This window comes from Catharus ustulatus, chromosome 11, assembly GCF_009819885.2.
Source record: "Catharus ustulatus isolate bCatUst1 chromosome 11, bCatUst1.pri.v2, whole genome shotgun sequence".
NCBI classification, from domain to species: domain Eukaryota; kingdom Metazoa; phylum Chordata; class Aves; order Passeriformes; family Turdidae; genus Catharus; species Catharus ustulatus.
Window position 1 is genome coordinate 6770162 of NC_046231.1, and position 21359 is coordinate 6791520.

Consider the following 21359-nt stretch of genomic DNA (forward strand, 5'->3'; position numbering starts at 1 on the left):
GCCCGGGTGCTACCGGGCAGCACCGCTGCGGAGCTGAGGGAACCTGCGGGGCTGAGGGGGAACCTGCGGAGCTGAGGGAATCTGCGGGGCTGAGGGGGAACCTGCGGGGCTGAGGAGGAACCTGCGGGGCTGAGGGGGAACATACGGGGCTGAGGGAATCTGCGGGGCTGAGGGAATCTGCGGGGCTGAGGGGGAATCTGCGGGGCTGACGGGGAACCTGCGGGGCTGACGGGGAACCTACGGGGCTGAGGGGAACCTACGGGGCTGAGGGGGAGCCTGCGGGGCTGAGGGGGAACCTGCGGGGCTGAGGGAATCTGCGGGGCTGAGGGGGAACATACGGGACTGAGGGAACCTACGGGGCTGAGGGGGAACCTGCGGGGCTGAGGGAACCTGTGGAGCTGAGGGGAACCTGTGGGGTTGGGGGAACCTACGGGACATGGCCGGGAAAGCCGAGCCCCATGGCAGCAGCCACACCTGGCTCTGATCCCTCTGGACTACCTGGGCCCCATGGCAGCAGCCACACCTGGCTCTGGCCCCTCTCTGCAATACCTGGGCGCATCCACACAGGGAGGGGCCCCACAGCTGCTCAGACCCTCAGCTGCCCATTTTTAGCATGAGAAAGACAAAGCAAAGAGCGAGGATATAAATTTTACTTTTTGTAGCAGGATCCAGCAAACCAAGGAAAGTTTGCAGCACTAGCAAATGGCAAATAATCCATTAGCTATGGATATTTCAGCATGTCTCTACTTTTATTATAAGTTAGCCTCTCTAAACCATTGACTTAACAGAGAATCATTATAAATCCCCATTTTGAATTTTTTTATTAGCAGTATTTATCACCTTCTCAAAATCAATCCTATATTTTTAAATTAAAACAAATGACTACTTGTACTGCAATCAATATCAGTACATTTCCCTTTTTTAAAAGGAGAAAAAATGGAATACAAAGAAATGTCCTTCTTTGGCTGCATCAATCCAATTTCAATATAATTCAATATTTAATAAATATAATCCTCCATGTCTTTGCAGGGAAACATCATAAAAAATGCAAAAGGTTTCTTGGTCTCCAATAACTTGTATGAAACAAAGTGTTTCCTTATTCCTTCCATAAATACTGCAGTCATATGCTACTATGTTTTGTTCTTCCTGCTTATTAAAAAGAGTTTGCTCTGCTTATGTATAAGAAAGGTGGTTTACATATTTCATGATTAAAAATCCAAAATGTCATCTACCATCTCCAGAAAAATATAATCTTTATCTCTTTGTACTTCTTTGACTTGTCATTTTTGAAAGGGCAAAAAAGAAAAACCTTATATAATACCTAATTTGTACATCTGTGGTTTCCCTCTGACTTGCATAGGCACCATATGTTTTTAATTATCATAATAGCCTTAAAGAACCTGTTCAGTGGGAAACACATATGATCCTTTTATTAGTGGTTTGCAATTTAAACAGTTTTAACATAAAAGGTCTGGCTATAAGGGACTGAGAAGCACAAAGGTCTAAAAACCCTGTTATTGACCTCTGAAAGCATGAGTTCAGATCCCACCCACCGAGGTGGGACCTGGCTCTCCTGCCTCTGACAGAGGTAATCAGTCGCATGTGAAACGGTTCTTCTGGACCATAATCTCCAATCTCAAATGACTTGATGTTTCAGTCAACAGCTGGCACAGTGAAACCAGGGTCTACAAACACCACTGTGCACCCACTCTGTGCCTCCTGCTGCCTAGCGAACACTCACACAGCTATGGTGTGTTAGGAGAAGCCCTGCGAGCTCCAGAAGCCCAGAATTTCAGCAATTCTCATTAGGCATTGCCCTTTCAAATTCCCAGTTTTGTCCTCTATGCAAGCGCAAGACTGGTGAGCACGCCAATATCCCAGTCATTCGGAGGTAGGAATTAAATTTAACAAGTTCAATTCACTCCTGATTCTGGACATCTAAACACATAATCAGTCTGATAATTTTATTAATTATCATTCAAGTGACAACCTTTGACACTGGCATGCTCCCACAACCTCCCTACTCCAACAACTCAAACAGAAAATTGTTGGCATCAAAACCCACAGTCTTATGAACAGAAATTGTAAATAAGCAGGCACTGAACATACAACAGGGAGTGAGCAAAATCCCCCTTTTCAGAGAGAAAGCAGAGGCTCACACAATAGCTCAGTCACTTGACCCAAAATGAAATTCTGCACAACTTCATCCCAAAACAGATAATTTTCACCCCAAACAAAGGTCTGTGGGGAAAAGAGGGTGGGGAAGGGAGCCTAGCTAAAATTACACTGAGGCTGGAAGTCATTACAGCTCCATCTCAGGAGATGGATGGTGTCCTCATTAGAACGAAGCTTTATTTAGATGGACAGACAGAATCCTTATTAGAACATTAGGATAAAAAGTTTAAATGTCAGGAAATACAAAATTAGGATTCTGCAAATAAATGCTGACTCTGCAAAAAAAAAAAAAAAAAAAAAAAAAACTTAGAGCTAGCTCCCTGTACAGATCCCACTGGACATACTTAGGAAAAATGCAATTGCTCAGGAATTGCAGTCTCCCGTGCCAATCTAACCCTTCAAGGGTATTCTTGGAAAACTCTGTTTCACAAAAGTCAGAGGAGATCCCTTTTCTTGGGCAAAGTGGTTTCCACTCATGATCTGATGGTATCAGCTCCATCCCTGGCCGCAGACTGAGCCCAGAGGGAAGGCAGGAACTCAGGAGCTGCCATCTCCCACCATCCCTTTCAGGAAAACCCCATGCAGAGGGAAACATGCTGATATTGGAAACCCATTTCCAGCTGCACAGACCAAAAACTGTGAATCAGCCATTCTTTGCCCTTCCCTGTCTCATTCCCCATTCCCAGGCCCTCTGCTTTCTCCAGGGAAACTCAGGTATTTTGCAGTGATGGAAAGACAGCTTAATTATCTTGCATACAAAAGAGATGGTCATAGTTTTCCATTTTACCTGCAAGCTAATGGATCTTGGGATACCAGACGTGGATGCTCAGAGTCCCCTCTGGAGCCCTTCTGGTGATTTGTCGTCTCTTGGTTGCCTTTGGTGCACACGGATCTCTGCTGAGGTAATATGTGAGCTATTGCACACTAAAAGCAGATTTTTGAGAGAGGAAGCTCAGGCACACACACACACACACACACACACACACACAACCCCCGCCCAGGCACCCTCCACCCCCTCATCCTGCATCTGGCTCCACCAGGGACCTGAGGAGGATCTTCCCTTCTCCCAGGCTTCCAGGGGCCAGGCAGCAAAAGCATGACAGGGTTTGCTCCTGAGAGCAGAGCTCTGCATGGCATGGCAACCTCATTCCAGGTCATGGGAAAGGGCTGCAGGTGCTGCTGTCCCCCACACTGCTGGGACAGACCCAGACAGCTGGGGAGATGGACATGCTGACTGAGCAGCCGTGTCCGTGGACCTCCCCTGAGCTCCCTACTCCTCTGTATGCAGCAATTCATGGCAGAGGGTCACCCACCTGCACATCATAGGCTGTCCCCTTTGCCAGGCTCTAGGCCTCTGCACTGAACTTTCTACTTGGGCCAGAAGGGATGCTTATAGAAATGGATTTTCTGCTGGAAAATGTAAAAGAAAAATAAAATCTTGCATACGATCATCTAAATAAATAAAGATATCTCTCTTTAGGAATTTGGGACCTTTTTTTCCAGTATGAATCCAGCAAAATTTTGGCTTTATTTTCCCACAGGCTCACCCATAGATCATCAGGATGAAGTATCCTGGTGGAATGGAAGTACTCAGTGTTTAGCTTGCAGCATGGGGAGGATGGCAGGGGACACCATGGCTGCAGTCAACAGCCAGAGGATGATCACTGACCAGGCCAGCCTGACTTCCACACAGTCCGGTTTGGCTACCTCTCACACCACCTTCTAAGCAAGTGACTCCCCAGCAATGAGAGGGCACGGACATATCCCACCAGAATGCATTTCCTCGCCTTTGGAAACACACACAGGACCCATCCATCCCTCCATCCATCTGTTGAATTGATGTCTGCTACCACCAAGTAAAGTCAGCCCAGGAACCCCTCATGCTGCAAGTCTCAAGCAAAGTGCTTCCACTTTTTCCCCTTCTCCCACACATGTACGAACACAGTTCTACCTTAAGAGAAATCCCAGCTCTGGGCCTGAGAAAACTCTTTCTTCTTTATAAGGATCCTCCTTTCACAGTAAGGATCCTCCAAATTTCCAAAAAGTGGATAACAACAATACCACTGTGATCCCATCTGCACACAGCAATGGCACTGTAATGCATAGAGCATAAACCACCAAATTCCCACAGACAGCATCTGTCTTACTACAAACAATGGACCATTATCTTGTAAATAATTCTGATTAAGCTGCAGCATTTTCCCCAAACAAACAGTAGGGGAGCAGAGGGTGAGGATTTTTCTAGTGGGAGTGCCGGTTTTCTCCTTCCCCAGCACTGCCACTCAGTTTTTTATTCAACTGATTGGCCCCCTCCCCTCCCTGCTCTGTCCCCCATGGCCTGGTTTTCATCTTCTGACCTTATCCTGGTGTCAATCATTTTGGCAACTAAAGAGGGAGCTGTCATGTTAATGGGATTCCCACCTCTATCCTTTGGGAAAGCTTTTCTGGTTTGTTTTCCTCTTTTTTCACCCCAATGTACAGTTATATAACGATTAGTGAATACACCCAGAAGCCCTCCTGTTATTAAACAGTTCTCCTGTCAGGGGATGGAAAACTCAGCTGCACTGCTGGGTACTCATTGCTGCTGGCCAGAGTTTGGGGACGTCTGGTTGTGCCAGTGATGCATCTCGCTGTGTTTGGCATCCGGATGAACATGGCATGGCAGCAAACTTAGCTGGGCAAAAGCTGTCACCCTCTTCAAGGTCCCAGCAGGGAGAGCAGAGCCCTCAGCTGCCAGCAGTGGGGAGCGGGGTGGGGACCAGTACACTGCTCTGCTCTGCACTCCAACTGGCAGGCTGAGCCAGCAACAGGTTAGCAAGCATCATCTGAAAGGATTTAAAAGAAAACCAAGCACACAGTCTGGAACAGGGTTAGATGTGCAAAGGGAAATTTGAAATGAGACACAGTCAGGGCTAAGATGGCCTTTTTCTGAGGTTCTCAAATTAATCTATGTGTCAGCTGTGAATTGAGGAGAGCCCCAAAGAAATTCTGAATTTCATCTTTAACCTGTTTATCTCAATGCATAAACCTTTTCTTATATGTCTCTCTTGGTGAGTGTCCCATTTCTATATGGCTGAAGTGTTGGTTTTTCTTCCCTGTATCCTCTTAACTTGCCTTGTTATTCATGTGGGAATTTTGGGGTCAAACACAGTTCCTGGTTTGAATTAAAAAAAAAATAAAAAATAAAGGAGCAAGGACTAACACAGGATGGAGACATTGAATAACAGGCAAGAAACAATTTAACTTTCAAGTTGTGAATGGAAATCACTGACATTCAATAAAAAGCTATACAAGAGCCAATTCAGCCACCAGACTGGGGTCTTCTGAGCACCGTGGGGCCCAGTCACACCAGCCCTGGACAGGAGGGAAAAACAGTGGCAGACAGTGTGGCAGGACCTCAGTCCTGACAAGGAGCTGCTCACACAGGCACAGCAGTGGGCTGGAGAGGGAGCAGCCCAGGAGACACTGCTGAGCCATCACCTGCTGCGGCTGGTGGCACACAGGGCTGGGGCTGGCATGATGTGGTCATGGCCAAAACCTAGCAGCTCAGTCCAGCTGGCACTCCAAAGAGGCCTGAGGTAAAAATTCATGGATTTGGTGAAAAGACATTACAGTGAAAGCATGCCACGGCTGCTGCAGAGAGCCTTGAGCACCCTTGCTGGGCACGGGCAGGGGTAAGAGAGGATTTGGTGATGGGTTCTCTGGCTGCTTGGGAAGTGAGGCTCACCCACAGTGCTGGAGCACTGCGGCCATGTACACACCCAACCCCTATTTGCAATGTGTGTTTATTTTCAGCAGTAAATTTTTATAGCTTACTGTAGTTGTGTCAGAGAAGGAAGCATTTGTACACTGAGGACTTATATAATGTTCTTCATCTTCAAAGTGCTTTACAAACATTAATTAATTCATTTATCCTCACAGCACTCCTACCAGGGAGATAAGTACTATTATTTTCCATTTCATAATGTAGAATCCAAAGCCGAAAACTTATTTCTTTCCATGGTCAGTGAGTGAATCACAGGTAGACCTGCAGGAGAAGTAAGGACTGCCAGGTTCTGAATTGGATCCCTTTCTCCCCAAATCTTTTTAAAAAGACTAGTGTACTGACAGAGTCATGCCACATATTGGGATATGCCTTGGGTTTTTCCTTCAGTAAGAGATAATTAAGGAACAATTCCCTCTCTGATCCCCAGCATGGCATGCTATTTTCTACCCCACTGTTGCTCTGCAGCTGAACAATAGCTGTTCTATGCAGGGAAGGGCACTGCAGACACCCCGGATCAGAGGAGATCGGCTTAAAGGAACTGGCTGGCCTTCGTCTCGCTCCATGGACAATGGGGCAGGCAAGGCAAATGCCTGGCATGGGAGTGGCTTCAGGGACACCTGTTTGTAAATGGCACTGCTCTGGGCAGGAGCCTCTCTTAGCTGAAATCACTCACACCCAGAACCTATCTAGAAATTTCAAGTAGTAGGAAAATTGCTGTGGTTTCCAGCATTTGGTCTCAGGAATCCTAAGTGTAATCCTTTTACATTCGCGTGGGAGGGGTGCAGAGTGCTCCTGGTTCACCTCTGTGGTGCTGCTGTAAATAAACCTCTTTCCTGTCTGCTCTTGCCAGCAAATGTGTGACTGCTTCAAATGGCTCTAACAGTTACTGTGAGCTTGAGAGGCTCAATTTCAACACAGCCCAAAAACCAAAATTGTGACCAGGTCTTCTAAGGAAGTGTTCAGATTCAAGAACTTAAAGCAAAATCAGGGATGACAAACTGAGAAAAAAAAAAGCCCCTGAATTTTATAATTTCTGAGAAAGACAAGCTTTACCTGCTACAGTCCTTGTTAGTGGAGACCTTGACCACCCTGGGTTGTTTCCAACTTTATGTTTTTACAATAATCAAACTGCATAACCCCCCAAATTTTCTAGGTAATTTTCAAGCTCACAGAAGACACGCTCATTACCAAAGTACGCCATGGCATACTGCAGAAGATATGACCGTGTCCTGCTGGGTTAAGGCCCATACCTACATGTTGCTTCAGAACAATCAGAACAATTGTTTAATGATAAACGTTTTTTGCATATGACTCATCAACCCTTGAAAACAGGATTCCTTATATAATACAAGTGCTGACACAGCCTTCACTTGAGTGGTGTGACTGCAGCTGTATAATTACAACTTTAGATTTGATGTTATGGACCTTAGGTTATGCCATTCAGACAAATGCTCCATTGTATTACAGGGATATTTTTTCCTTAGTCATATTGCCCACAGGACAATAAGGACTATATTCACAGCTCGCTGCATAGAAGTTTAGGCATGGAACAGCCAGCAGTACTACACAAAATGAGATTATACCCAATGGGTGTTCAAATGGATTCATAATTGTCACTTTTTCTTGGTTTTTCTTTTTTTCTTTTTTTTCCTGTGCTCCTAGTTGATACTTTTTTGGAAGTGCTCTCCAAATAAAAGGAAGAACAATCTCACACTGAGTCTGGATAAATGTTACAGTTGTCTCACAAATGCTGTATTATTTCTAGCCCTTCCAAAATAATATAATTGTCCTACTGCTGAACCACAGATTTTTCTCAGTATGACACAGAACACTAAAATGTCAGGTCCTGACTCATGGTGTTTTGGTGGAATAAATAAAAAGTACCAATATGCTATTCAGAAGGGAGAGCATTAATGAAGACGTGACACCAGGAGCCCCGGCCATGTTTTCCTTTAGCTCCCAACTGCATGCTCAGCGGTGCTCTGGACAACGGGCCACCTGTCAGGGACCCCATCCTGGAAACACTTACCATGGACCTGGGTGGTGCTACTGGCACTGCCAAGGCTGGCTGCTTGCTCTCCCATGCTTGCTTTACCTCAGGAGAATCCTATGTGGGCCTGGGGAGGGAGGTGTTCTCAGGATGCTCATGGCGCACTCTTCCCATGGGAAACCAAAGTGAGTGTTCAGGGCTGTTTGCAGGATTGGAGCTCTGACTTCAGTAAAGCTGGGCAAGATTACCCAGGAGAGATCACTCTTTCTGTATGCTCCTTGTATTTCTCCACTGGGACAGGCCTTGCACAACCATTGCTCACTAAATTTGCATTTTCTGCTGCAGCCCTAGAGCCCCATATTTGACTCACCCTGGCAGAGCACCCAGCACTAATATTTACGCACCTACTCCACCCACACTACTCATTTTCAACCCAGTGGCATCCACGAAAATTTCTACTGGATTTTAATAGTGACAGAGGAGAAAGAGATCCCACATTCCCAAGGTATTTTCTGTGACAGAGGATACAAATCTCATGCCCCACCTTATATAACTGCCTAACCATGGCACCATTCTAATGCCTTAAAAGATGGGATTTTTAAATAAATACCATTTACAACAATCAGCTTTGCAGAGTTTGCATCTCAAAACATCAAACTACTGTGGATTGCATGAGTGGTCTTGGTCTACCAAAAGGTACAACAGTTTCTCAGAGAGTTTTCTTGAATTAATCAACAAAAGGACTCAAAACTGCACTAATGGTTAACAGCTTTTTTTTTTTATTAGCAACACTGAGATAAGTTATTGAAGCATTTTAGTATTGTTTTACATTCCATTCAGAAGTGACCTAACTTGTAACTCCATATACATTTAAAGATATAGTTTGACACTTATTCAGAAAGCAACAATTATTAAAACTTACATACCTTCATTACCAGGAAACCTTAATATATTTTCTAATTACTTCCAACAATACTCTATTCCAAAGCACATGATAACCCACTAGAAGTTTACACATTTCACTTCAATCACAGGTTTTAAATTGTGGATGTCAGAGTGCTGTTCATTGAATTTTACTGTCTTTCTTGGTTAATATTGGAAAACCTGGCACAATATATTAAGCTAGAAATATTGCTTAAAGAATACGAAAAAAGATAACTACAGTATTTTTTCCTGCTAAAGCATTACAAAATACAGGACCATTAAAAACTCAAATAGAAATGACAATAAATAACCTTAAAAATGTTAAGAGAATTTTCACTCATACTAAAGTCCATTCCCTAAGCTTGCCAAACACATAAATAACAGAACATATTCAGGACCTCTATTTTTGTACTATTATGATGGTTTGTTATATATTGTGGATGTATTGTGTATACATATATTAATGCTTACACTTAAGGTATATATTTTTTTCTTTGCTGAAACAATTAATAAGCCTCAGGTAATATTTATCCCTGGCACTACAGGCATCTAGATAGGTGGGAGCAAACCTCAGAAATTCCAGATATGCAATACTGTAAAGATCATCTCAGCATAAAGATATCCTAAGTTCCTTAGATTACGAGGATGAATTTAGTTATTTATTCCTGAAAGCCTGTAACATAAAATTATAATTGCCGTCAAATTAATTGTTTAAAATTGGCCTCATAATAGGTATTAATTGTACACTTAGTTTTGACTTACAAGAATGTCTAAATTGCTCATGTTTATGAGTAGTTGTAGGAAATACTATACCTCAGACAAGAATGTATATTCCTGAACCAAAACACAAACCAGAGCATTGTCTCACTTTGGAAAGACCTGGAAACATCTCTATGCCTCTGCCTAATCCTAAATTATAATTTAAATTTGACCTGGATATGACAAAAACAATAAGAATATATTGTTTGGGAGATGAAACTTAGAGCAAAAATCATACAGCTCTAAGCTTACATCATTATTTTGTCTCTGCAAAGAAAAGAAAAGCCTTTCTGTGCTAGGGATTTGCCTTGGTGCGGCTGGCCACTGATGTCTGAAATCAAGGCACATACCAAGGCCTCCTTTTGCAAACACAATCCCCCTTTCAGATGTGCTGCTAGGAGGGACTGAATGCCTCCAGTCTCTCTGGGAATAGGAGGTACTCAGCACTTAGCTGTGTCAGATATTTTAGGGGTTAATTTCCAGAAACATAAATGGAATGGGAATGTCACACCACAGTATGAAGAATGGTAAGAACTAAAAGTTTTCCACAGTAAACAAAATGGTGATACTGAACTTATCACCTGACCGATTTCTGATACAACAAAATACAATCAAATTAAACTACATGAAAAAAGCAATGAAATTTAAAGTCAAATAAACATAGGACCTGATTCTGCAATCCTTAGTCATGTAAGTAGTGCTACTCATCGAGAATGAGGGATGCAAGACTGGGCCCTTAGCTTCTGCTTAGGAAGTCAATGTTGATTCAGACAGTATCTCTTCTAGCCAAAAATATGCAGCAAAAGGAAAGTAACATAAACAAGGCTAAATGTCAACAGTGTTTGCAGACTTACAGACACCATCCATTTGTTTGTACTGAAATGACTGGCGAACCATTTGGCAAATACAATGCTATTCACAGACCGGCCCTTTTATCCAGCAACACAAACTTCACTGGATCACTGGCATTCCCAGTTAATTAAAAAAAGGAAGCAAGCCATATGAGTTTGGTTTGATATTGCCATGCAAATGGCACTGTGACATCCAGAAGTGTGTTTGAAACCCAGGCAGGGGCTGAGGTGCTGATCTCCCGTTCAGAGGAACAGTTCGTACTCTAAAAGCTGACCTTGGACCTCTTAACTGAAACTAAGAAACCTCTTCAAAAGCACGATAACGGGGCAAAGAAAAGTCTGCTGTAAAACTTAAATATAGTTTCATTCTGCCATGTAGGAAAAGAATATCCTGGTTGCTCCTCCAACCACAGATCAGGCTAAAGCATTCCTTAAGTGTGTTACATGATACTTGAAATGGGCAGTGCTACAATTTGCTGCTGTAGGATGACCTTCCAATGCCTTGGAGCTGTCCTAGAGCTTGGATATATCAGGCCTGTTGCTTCTTAATACGGATTTTGTAGTTTAAAAGATCTGCAATAAGGATTCAGGTGAAGCCATCACAAATAATTAAAAATATTTTTCTGTGTTTCACGTGTTGGTGGCAGTTCTGGTGGGGTTAGCATTATGATCTTTTTGGTTTTGACACCTGTGGCAATAAGCAATTTACAATAACTAAATTCACTATTTAAACATTGGGGTAGAGCACTATAATTATGTGACAATAAAGCTGTAATAATCTGCCACAATTGATCTTCCCCTTGCCCAGCCCTCTTGTCTGCGCTATAGTTCCACATTTGGAAGGTATTTCAGAAAGTTACAATGCTGAACATTTTAATAATTCTGTGCAATGCTGAAAGCTTTCTGCTGCAAAGGAAACTGAAAGTGCTCAGCCCTTTGCAGGAGCAGAACTCTAAAGCTACTCCCATGCATCAGAGGGGCCCTGCCCTGTTTTCATACAGTGAAAGAAGTGATAATGGGGTGGAGCCTGTGCAGGAGAAAACAGCACTAATTGCAGAGGAAAGCAAGCATGAATGGAAGCAAATTAGATTTAGAGACAACATGGAACTAATACTTTTGGACATCATTAAGTGTGGATTCAATAGCACTAACCATTAGGCAGCCAGCTAATGCCCAGGACTACCTCTGGCCAGTAGTTCCGTAGCCCATCAGCTCTCCTTTGAAAGCCTAAGTACTTCCCAAGTAGCAAATGCAAGTAGGGAAATTTTACCATGTTGGTCACAAAGCAGAGAAATATAAAGGGGAGGAGGGAGAGAAGGGATAAAGAGTCTTGCCATAAAGGGTCTTGTGCACAAATCACAAGTAAATTAATGTATTGGAACATTATTGTGATACAACTACGTGTATATAAGACAAGCAGAAAAAGAGAAGAGCATAAGTGGAAAGGAAAACAGATCTTTCAAAACTTAAATACAAAATAGGTCTAGAACCTCCAAGCTTAACTTGTCAAATCAGCAAGGGCTGTGAAAGCAGAGTACAAGATGTACAGAGTAGCAGATGTTCAAGGCAGCTACTAAGCCGTGGACCTTGGGTCTTCCTTCCTCCCTGTGGGGCAACTGGCTACCAAGCAGCAAGGAAAGGCCTGTCATCTTCTTTGGAACTGAGTGTCAACAAAGGCTGACAAGATCCACTCCTAGATAGAATCACCTGACATTCCAAAACCAAGCACAGTTCAGGAGTAACTCTAAAATTATAGATGCTTTTTTTTTTTCTCTTTCTGTTCATTCTGCTGTATAAGGAGAAATATTACAAAAATTTGTGATTTTTTTCTCAGTAGCATTTTGACATGAAAATTTCTTTATTATGCAGTAATTATGGCTCTTTCCTAATTGTGTCTTTCATCCCTGCAGCCTGAAGCATGATAGGAGCATAAATGAATTATGTGTACATCATCAATCTCTCTCATTCTCCATTACAGGGAAACTGAGGACTGCTCCAACATGTGCATGACTCTCTGAAACAACAATGTGAGTTGGTGGCATTCTCCTCTAGGAACAAAACTTTTTTTGTGCCAAGATTTTTGCTTAAAAACTGACCTACTATCTTAGGGTAAAATCTGCCATCTAAAAATGATCCACACAGATTGCTGAATACCCCAGCTTGTTTTTAGGCAGTCAGAAATTCAACTCAATTAGCGTGGCCAGCCAAAGATGCAATCTCAGCTTACTGAAGCTGAAATATTTTATTTCAATTATATTTCCTCTGTATTCTGGCTATGGAAAGAGCACTATGCCTTGCCCTCCGAGTGTGCAAGGACTGTTATCAAATGCATCAATGTTTTCTCCTGAGATGTCCACAATACACTCATCCCTGGCTGTAAAAAGAAACACAAATGCAGGGAGTCTCCTCAAACACAAAAGGAACATGAGAATCATGCCCTGAAATCGGATGCTGGAGGTGTGTCTCAAGTTTTCTGATCTCCCAGGCAGTAGGAGAGACAAAGAGAACCATGACTTTGGAGGAAAGGAAGGAAGGAAGGCTAATAAATGAAGAGGGTGCTCTTGATTGCTAGTCTGCGAGTGCAGAAACATCAGGTGGGATTCCCCACACTAAAATGCACAGATGGAGTGTGATTTCACAGTATAAAATGTAACTGAGAAAATGAAAACTCCTCCAAAACCACTACTTTCAAGTGGGCAGGGTCCAAGCCAATCAAACAAAAAAAAAATAAAGTTACTGACATGGGCTTGTTCATATTTGTCCACTTTTCTTTGAGATACTGAGAAAAATGAAATAATGTATTTAACTAATCAACCTTTATACTTATATTCTGCAAACACCAATAGAATGACAGAAAAGAATTTTAAAAAGCAGTTTTTGGAGAGGGGAAACAGAAGGACTCCTACTGCATTTTTGATTTAAAAGTGGCTTAAAAAGTACAACAGAGAGCTTCTGTTGTTTCTTCTCCTTCATACTTCAAGTCAAATCCATTATCACTGGGCAGAGCTTGTGAAAGGGATATGGTCTTTAAATTCATATGAACTCAAGCTATCAAAAAATGCTTGTTGAATTGATTGGAAGATGAAACAAAAAACTAATGGAAGTAACATGACCTCATTTCAATAAAAATATAACAGGGTTTTTTCTGTTGTTGTTTTAAAAATCTTATGCCTGTAAAAAAGTATAAAGATATTTTGCACAAAGCAACTAATCTTGGTTTTCCATTTTTTTTTACTTCTTTATTTCAACAGTAATTTCTCTGCTGTATTTTTTTCCTTTTTGTTAATTGATTGTACTCCACAAATGAAAAAAAAAATCCAAGTAGGATTTCACCTACTGTAAATTAAATCAACTATTAACTGTTCAATAATGTAAATGCTGATTTTGAAGAATCTGGAAATATTTCCTACCTAAATTGGTTCTTAGTGCACTGAGACACAGAAGTTTACAAGTAAGGCCACATGGATACTTGGGCAGATATTGGTTAAATGACAGATATTTGCAGATAATGACAATATTGTGAAGTCACAATGCTCTAATGATACAAGTGAGATAAACTTTGTATGTAGATATCAGACTTTTTGTGTCAGATCAACTAATACACATGGAAAAGCAGAGAGGAGCCTGGAGAGGAGGTTATGGCTTTGAGCATCTACACTCTGCCAGTAAAGTCAGATGAAGCTTCCACTAACCTTAGGTTAACCAGGGGAACCACTCTTAAGTGCTTGCAGATTGAGGGTTTCATTTTAAATTGTCAGGCTTTAAGAGTGTTGATAAATTTTTCTTTTCTTTTCCTTTTTTTTTTTAACTTGAATATATTTTATTATGCATGTTCAGCTCTGACAATGAGTTTTCTGATTAGTTTGAAGGCTAAGTGAAATGAACATTACTGAAGTTTTTGTGTCCTTTGCTGACTCTGCTCTTTAAAGTGATACTGTTTTTCAAAGGATTTACACTCTAAAATCTCTTTCAAACAGAACTATGCTGACAAAATAGGAGCTAAATAATGAAAACAAAATCCTCAATCTCATTTGTTCCAAATAGATTTAACTTTAATTCTTGTAAATATGAGGTGTATGATATGAGGAAGTAAAACTGCAGTTTTGTAAATCAGAGACTAGAAAAGGTAAAAGATGGTTTTGTTTGTTTGGTGTGTTGTTATTTTAATTACCTGGAGGCATATTCTTAATCAGGCAAATCACAATTTACACAACTGCTAGTTAGAATAGTGAAAATGGTCAAGGGCAAGTACTGCATGTGTGCCATTGAACTAAACCAGAAAATTATAATTAAAAAAAAAAGAAGGGAAAGAAAATAAAATAAAGAAAAAATAAAATTGATTCAACACAGGTGGACACACGACACATTCCATGCACTTGGCCTTTGATTTCATTAATGTTGTGGTAACTGAACACACCTCAATCCAAAGAAAAAAGGGGGGGAAAAAAAAAAGAAAAAAGAGAGAAAGCAAGGTTCACTTGGCAAAGCATCCAGTGTTTTTCGTGGGTTTGTGTATCAAAATACTGAAAAGTTTGCAAGTTACCATGTAAAATTTTTAAAACTTTTTCCTTCTTTAAGTATGCTAAAGCAGTAAGTATCCCCTTCCGATGCCACTAGCACAGATAGCCTATATTGCTGCTACTCTAGTTTAAAAAGCAAGTTCTTTCTAAAATCCTGTTTAAGTATGCATGCAGCACTGCTGATTTCAATGGAGTAGACCACATATAGGACAAGAATTTGGCCCACAGGGTTTAACATTTAAAAAAATGTATTACTAACAAACATGACTAAGTATATTTAAGGAGCAGCTTCATGATTCTGCACAAGTGTTTTCTGAAATGGTCTAAAAGAAGGTCTAAAACTTACCACACAAGTCAGGTCTCTTGATACATCCACTAGTTGCTGTGCTACTTGCAAGTCCATTAAAGGCTGCTAAGCCATCAGAGCTGTAAGCTCTTAGGACTGACAACATGTTCATCTGCTTCTCCAGGACCTGCGGACCCTGAACTTGGTCGGGTTTCATCACTTCTTGTGCAGTTTCGTGGGAGGAGAGAAGATTCTGACTGTGCCACTGCTTTTCTGAAGCTTGTGGCAGTGGTGATACAAGCCCTTGTGTGGGTTGTGAGGTGACTGCACTTTGTATATTGTCACCTCCTTCACTGCTTTCTTTATTTAGGGCAGACAACTGCTTATTCATAATATCTGGTTCTGTGTCAATGTCCTCATCTTCAATGTTTTCTTCCTTGGAAGATTCCATATCCTCAGATGAAGCTATGTCAGAAAGGTCATCAATAGCACTTTTATTTACAGAGTCAGAGAGCAGAATATTTGGGTCATCTTCAGATTGTGTTTTTATTTCGGATTCATTACTGGTGCAAGAATTTTGTGTTCCCGTGCCAATAACACCAGGATAAACACCGAACTGCTTATAGAAGTCTGTTGTAAAGTTACAAAAAGTGGATTCCATGTGGCTGGGCCAGGCAGCGCTCTTTTGCTCTCCCAGGGTCTCTTTATTTTGTCCTTGGGTCATTTTCTCAGGAGCTGAGTCCAGCTGGCTCAGCATGTTTGAAACTCCTGCCTCCTTGCTGGACTGCACAGAGGAGGGGAGCAAGCTCACTTTGTTCACCGAGGCTGAAACTTCTCTAGACTGCTCTTTGTTGTTGCCTATGATGCTGTCTTTACGTTTAGCCTTGCCCAAGTGATTGGCTTGGAGGTGCAGAGCCATCAGCTCCATGGATGAAGTTGTAAAGGAACAAAATAAGCAGCCATGCCAAGCAATGTTGTCTTGTACAGTGACAGAGGACCCTGGCAGGGAGGCTGCATCAGGCCTTACCGACAAGTCCAGAGGCTCGTATTGCGACTTTTCTGTTTTCCGCTGTGAGGACTTGCTATTTATCTTCTCCTCACCACCATCTGAGCCCAGAGCTTTTGCTGAAAGTGGATCTGAGAGAGCTTTATCCTTCATTTCTTTTTCTTTCTTCAAAGAACTTAGGACAAAGCTGTCCATGAAAGCTTGCAAAGACCCTTGAAAGTTCACACCATTCCCGACCATGTTCTGGTAAGCACGGCCAAGTTCAGAGAAGTGTGTTCCTTTGGAAGATATATCTGAACCCTTCATATTTTCTGATCCTTCAGATGACATGCCAGCTGCCTGTCCTTGCTGATCTCCAGAAGACAGCATTCCTGACGTCCACTGCTGTGAGACCATGCCACTTCGGAAGTCGATACCAGGAAGTCCCTTGAAGGCTCCTCTCAATATATCTGGTCTAATAAACACAGAACTTTTACTTGGTGTCTCATCCTTGTGTTCCTGACTTGCACTCTGCCCAGAGAGCGGTCCTGCTCCGTTCTGTCGCTCCCGATGGTGCCGTTCCAAGTGGTATTTGAGGGATGCAGACTGAGTGCCAGCATAGTCACAATGTGGGCACTTGTAAGGCTTCTCACCTATGGGTGTGGACAAAGAGGAAAATAAAAAGAGAGTTAACTGTGCTTTGGTCTATGGATGAGTGGAGAAGTTTAAAAATCAGCATTAGCTGCTTAAAAACAAGAATACCTTGATATTAATAATTCATTTTTTAAAAATAAACACCTTTAATTGAAGACTAATTCATAAACTGAGTGTTTCTAAAATGGGTGTCCAGAATGTGGGGCTATTCAGGAATGACCTGATATCTACACACAATTAGACATCCTTTTCTTAATCTAACATGTAGAAAACTGTTGTAGAATTAAAAGCTATGATTATGAAAATGAAGCATAACAATTTCAACCACAGTAATCATTAAAGTACAAGTTTAAAAAAAAGAGAGACAAAGAATGTAACAAATGGATGGTTGCAATATTTTGTGTATACAATTGCCCTAAAATTTGTTTAAATTATACACATGGAAACCATTTTTAAACCTAAAAATTTTATGGCACTGTTACGCAAGACTGAAATGAATGATTTAAGTCTTGCTCTGCAGTAAATCATGGATATAATTAGCAAATGGCATACTGCACAAGTAATTTATCATTATTTGTAGGGCACCATTCCAGAAGGATTCAAAGATCTGCAGACCTACTGCATTGTTTCTAAATAAAGAACTATAAATACAGATTCTATAAAATATTAATATCATTACACTACATTATGATTGCAGCATATAAGAACATATAGTTAAAATAAAAAGTAGTCTGTAAAAAAGAAATCGAGTAATAAAAAGTACAAAATATATTTAGTTTCTCTATTTGAAATTAGCATTATCTACTGGTTTTTGCAGTCCTTTAATTTTGTACTAATAACATTTCTAAGGTTCAAGTAGTAAAATGTGTAATTTACCTACCATAAGCACTTTTCTAGGTTTGGCTTGAATAGAGTTTTAAAACATATAAGATTATTTCCATGAATTAAATAAATATTTGAAGCTCACCCTAAACTTTTATTGTTCTTCCTATACTTTAAAAGAGCCAGAAGATTTTACACATATAATAAATATTCACATATAGTCATAAGGACATATCCAAAAAGAACGTACATCTAAGCAAAAGTATAACTAAATTTTTGCAGAGCATTGTTAGCAATGCAGAATTTCTTTTAAAGGAAAAAGTATGGAAACCCTCACTAAAAGTCACAAAAATCTGAAAGACCTGCAAGGTGTCAATGCTGCCAATTGTTTCTATGAGGGAGCTTTGCAAGAAGAAGAAACTGTTTTCCCGAGGTAGCTTTTTTTATTTCCCTAAGTGATACAAAAGACAAAGGCAAGCCTCTTCAAATGGTATAATGGAAACATTTGTTTTGAAAACTTCCTCCACAGTAAAAATGCTATATAATATTATGTAGTTCACCAAACCAGCTGGAAAGTGATCCACTTTCAAATAACCTCAAAATCTGATAAAAACAAAATGGAAAAGCTTTCAAACTTCTGTTATTTAAGCTAGAGGTTCAATTGAAGGGCTGGTAAATACTTGGGAAGCTGCTGCTCTCAGTGATGGCAGGAATGAGATGGGAATGAGATGTGAGCTCCGACGCTCCCATGCCCATGGAGCTCTCTGACAGGAGCAGGGCTGGATACGTGCTGCAGTCCAGCCTGGGCTGAAGCAGCTTAAAAGCACTGGAAATTCTAAATCCATAATGTAATCCTGAAGCTAAACAGTGAGATATGAGAGCTTTATATCAAACTACATCAATCGACCTTTTTAGAGGAGAAAAGTGCAGAATCTCAAACAAGAGGTGCTCAGCAGAGGGAGAGGCAGTAATTAGCATGGTTCATGCTTTAGGCCTCGGTCCACTCAGCTTAACAGAAGAAATCAGACTTAAACATTTCAGTGAAACTTCTGAGTCTTTCCCAATCACCTAATTAAGCTCTGGCGCTTCCCTGATGAGCAGCAGGGGCTGTGTTTGGTGGGAGTTGAGCAGAAACAAACAGCTCCTACTGAACCACAAACCTGAGACAGAAGACTCTGGTCTGGGCTCCCCTGGTCCCAGGTGGGTACCTGAGCACATACACAGCCATCCCAGCCTTTGGGAGCAGGGACAAGGACAGGAGACACTGGCTGTCTGTTTGTTTGCATTTCTGCAGGGCTGCTGGGGAGTGTGCAAACTCTGACAGCTGTGCTGCCAGTCAGAACAGGGACAGGCAGTAATGCTGGGTGTACAGCATCTTCTCACTGTAGTATTTTTGGAGCCACTTTCAGTTGTTCTGATGTTTGTTCCACCAGTTACTGTCAGCAGCCACTAGTGACTTCTGACACAACTTCTGTAGTTCAGGTGTTTTCTAAGACATAATGAGACTGGTGAAAAACAAGTGCCAGACTCTACAGGGTTAAATGTTCTTGCTTTTGAATTTTCACTCCTCTTAATTGAAAAGCTCTTCCTCAGCATCCCATATTCCTTCACAGAAATCTTTAACACAATTATATTGAGCACTTCCTTTTATTCTAACGATAGTTCAGTGTGTTTGCATTGCACATCAAGTGGCACCATCAAAAAGTGTGTCCCAGCATTGCAGGCACTGCATCAACTGCTGGAGAACTGTTGCAGGGAGAAGGAGAAATTTCTAATATAGTCTGTAATGATGTTACTAAAAACACGCAGGTACTGCTTAGAGCAGTATGCATATGTAAAAATGAGTACAAGTAAGTTGAAAAATGCTAGTTCTATTTTGTACTTCTAAAAGTACCTTCAGTCTAAAGCCCTGGGCACAACATACTGTTATTCTGAATTGCTAAGCCTTGAAGTCATTCCATTTTCTGCTCTAAGGCCTCTCCACAGACTGAGCTTCCTTTCGGCAGAGGAGATCGGCACACAGCTCGCCACCAATGACATGAGCATTGGACTGAAAGAGGACACTGACTGAGACAGTGTGATAAAAACTTCAAATCTCTCCCAGCCTTGGTGTGCTGCCTTTGTGGTGCTCCCACCCCTCACATGGTTAGAAATGAGATCTAAAGCTGAAGGTCTGAAATCGAACTCAACATGCAGCAACACACTGTGCCACCTTTGCAGTACAGGACTGGCCAAACAGCATTGTTCAAGCCTCGCTGTTCTCTTCCAGATCCAAATACTGGCAGTGGTTAGTTTACTTCAAAGCAGTCCTAAATGCTGCTATTTCAAGGGCTGGCATTGGGAGAAGGGAGTAGGATGGAGTCAATCATCTTTGGATCTTTTTAATTTAGTCTGTCAGTGTTTCCTAAATTCAGTAATTGTGCAGTTATTTAGATGCTACTTCATCCATTCAAATTAATAACCAACTACACCCTGTGTAAGACCCTGTACTAATGACAAAACAGAGTTATAAGCTGCTGTTAGAAAAATCCCAGTCTGACCTCAAACCAAGCCAGATTCAATAGAAAACCCAAAGGATCACAAATTTTCAGGATTCTATCAGCGAATGCAGTAGTACATGTCCAAAGAACACTGCAGGGGACAAGGGAGGTAGGCTATGATTCTTGTTAGAAGACAACCTGTTTGTGTCTCATACTTTGAGGAAAGGTTTCAGAGAATTCATCCTGGTGTAATGACTACCCTGGTATTATTGCCAAGAGCAGTGTCTGGATGAGTTATTTAACACTTAATATCAGTTCACATAAATTAATGTTGCCATGTAGGAGTGAGGGAACATGACTTTTTCAAAATAATTTTCTGCATTTCATATCCAAGAGTCATTTTTCATTGTTCACAAGGGCAATAGCCAGCCTGAATTTGTTAATTCTCTGGCCCTGTTTGCATGCCTGCAAACTTTTTCACAATGGAGTAGGATGAGAGAATATTCCAGCATGAACAATGAACAAAACCAAAAAATCTTACAGGGAATACCTTATCTGGGCAGCATAATCACAGTTCTGATCTACCTACTGCTCTGGTTTACAAGACACAAGCTATCTCAGAGGAACTATTTTATATCAGGATAAAGTAAAACAATAAAAATTCAATGCTGCTTGTAAAATCTGCACAAAAGCTTGGTAGATAACTGGAAACAGACATGCTGCCCAGTAGAAACAGGTCTATTTGTATAGCAGGTTTATAAACCACCCAGCTGTATAACCTATGCAGGAGATCCCCAGTCCTGCCCAGAACACAATCTGACCCTACTGGTCAGAGGAACCATCTGCTGCAGGCTGTGCAAGGAGACCACAGCCAGATTATAACCAGATTTACAGATTTTAAAGCCAGAAGGGACAATTATGATCATCTAGTCTTATCTGTTCTACAACACAAGCCAAAGATCCTCACACGATAATTCCAGCATTAGAGTGCAAATACATTTTGAAACAAAACTTACCTGCTTTAGTTTTAACAAATTATGTTTCAACAGTGGCAGTGAATAAGACTCCAACATGTCCCTAGGTAAACTGTTTGACTGATTAAGTATTTTTACAGCTCAAAATGTATTCCTTATTTCTATCTTGAATT

At 41.3% G+C, this 21359-nt stretch overlaps 1 protein-coding gene across 19 annotated transcripts in view; it reads right to left on the reverse strand.

The window, feature by feature from the left end:
* The window catches only part of ZNF536 (zinc finger protein 536), a 348301-nt gene that overhangs the window by 104954 nt on the left and 221988 nt on the right, over positions 1-21359 (reverse strand). For 16 of the 19 annotated variants that reach the window (XM_033069427.2, XM_033069416.2, XM_033069425.2 and 13 more), the window contains one exon: positions 15332-16909. In XM_033069427.2, coding sequence (XP_032925318.1) covers positions 15332-16909 — 1578 coding nt within the window. Of the gene's footprint in view, positions 1-2962; positions 3073-8687; positions 12255-15331; positions 16910-21359 lie in introns of those variants that run through there. The other 3 variants (XM_033069429.1, XM_033069431.2, XM_033069433.2) reach the window with 3 other exon arrangements.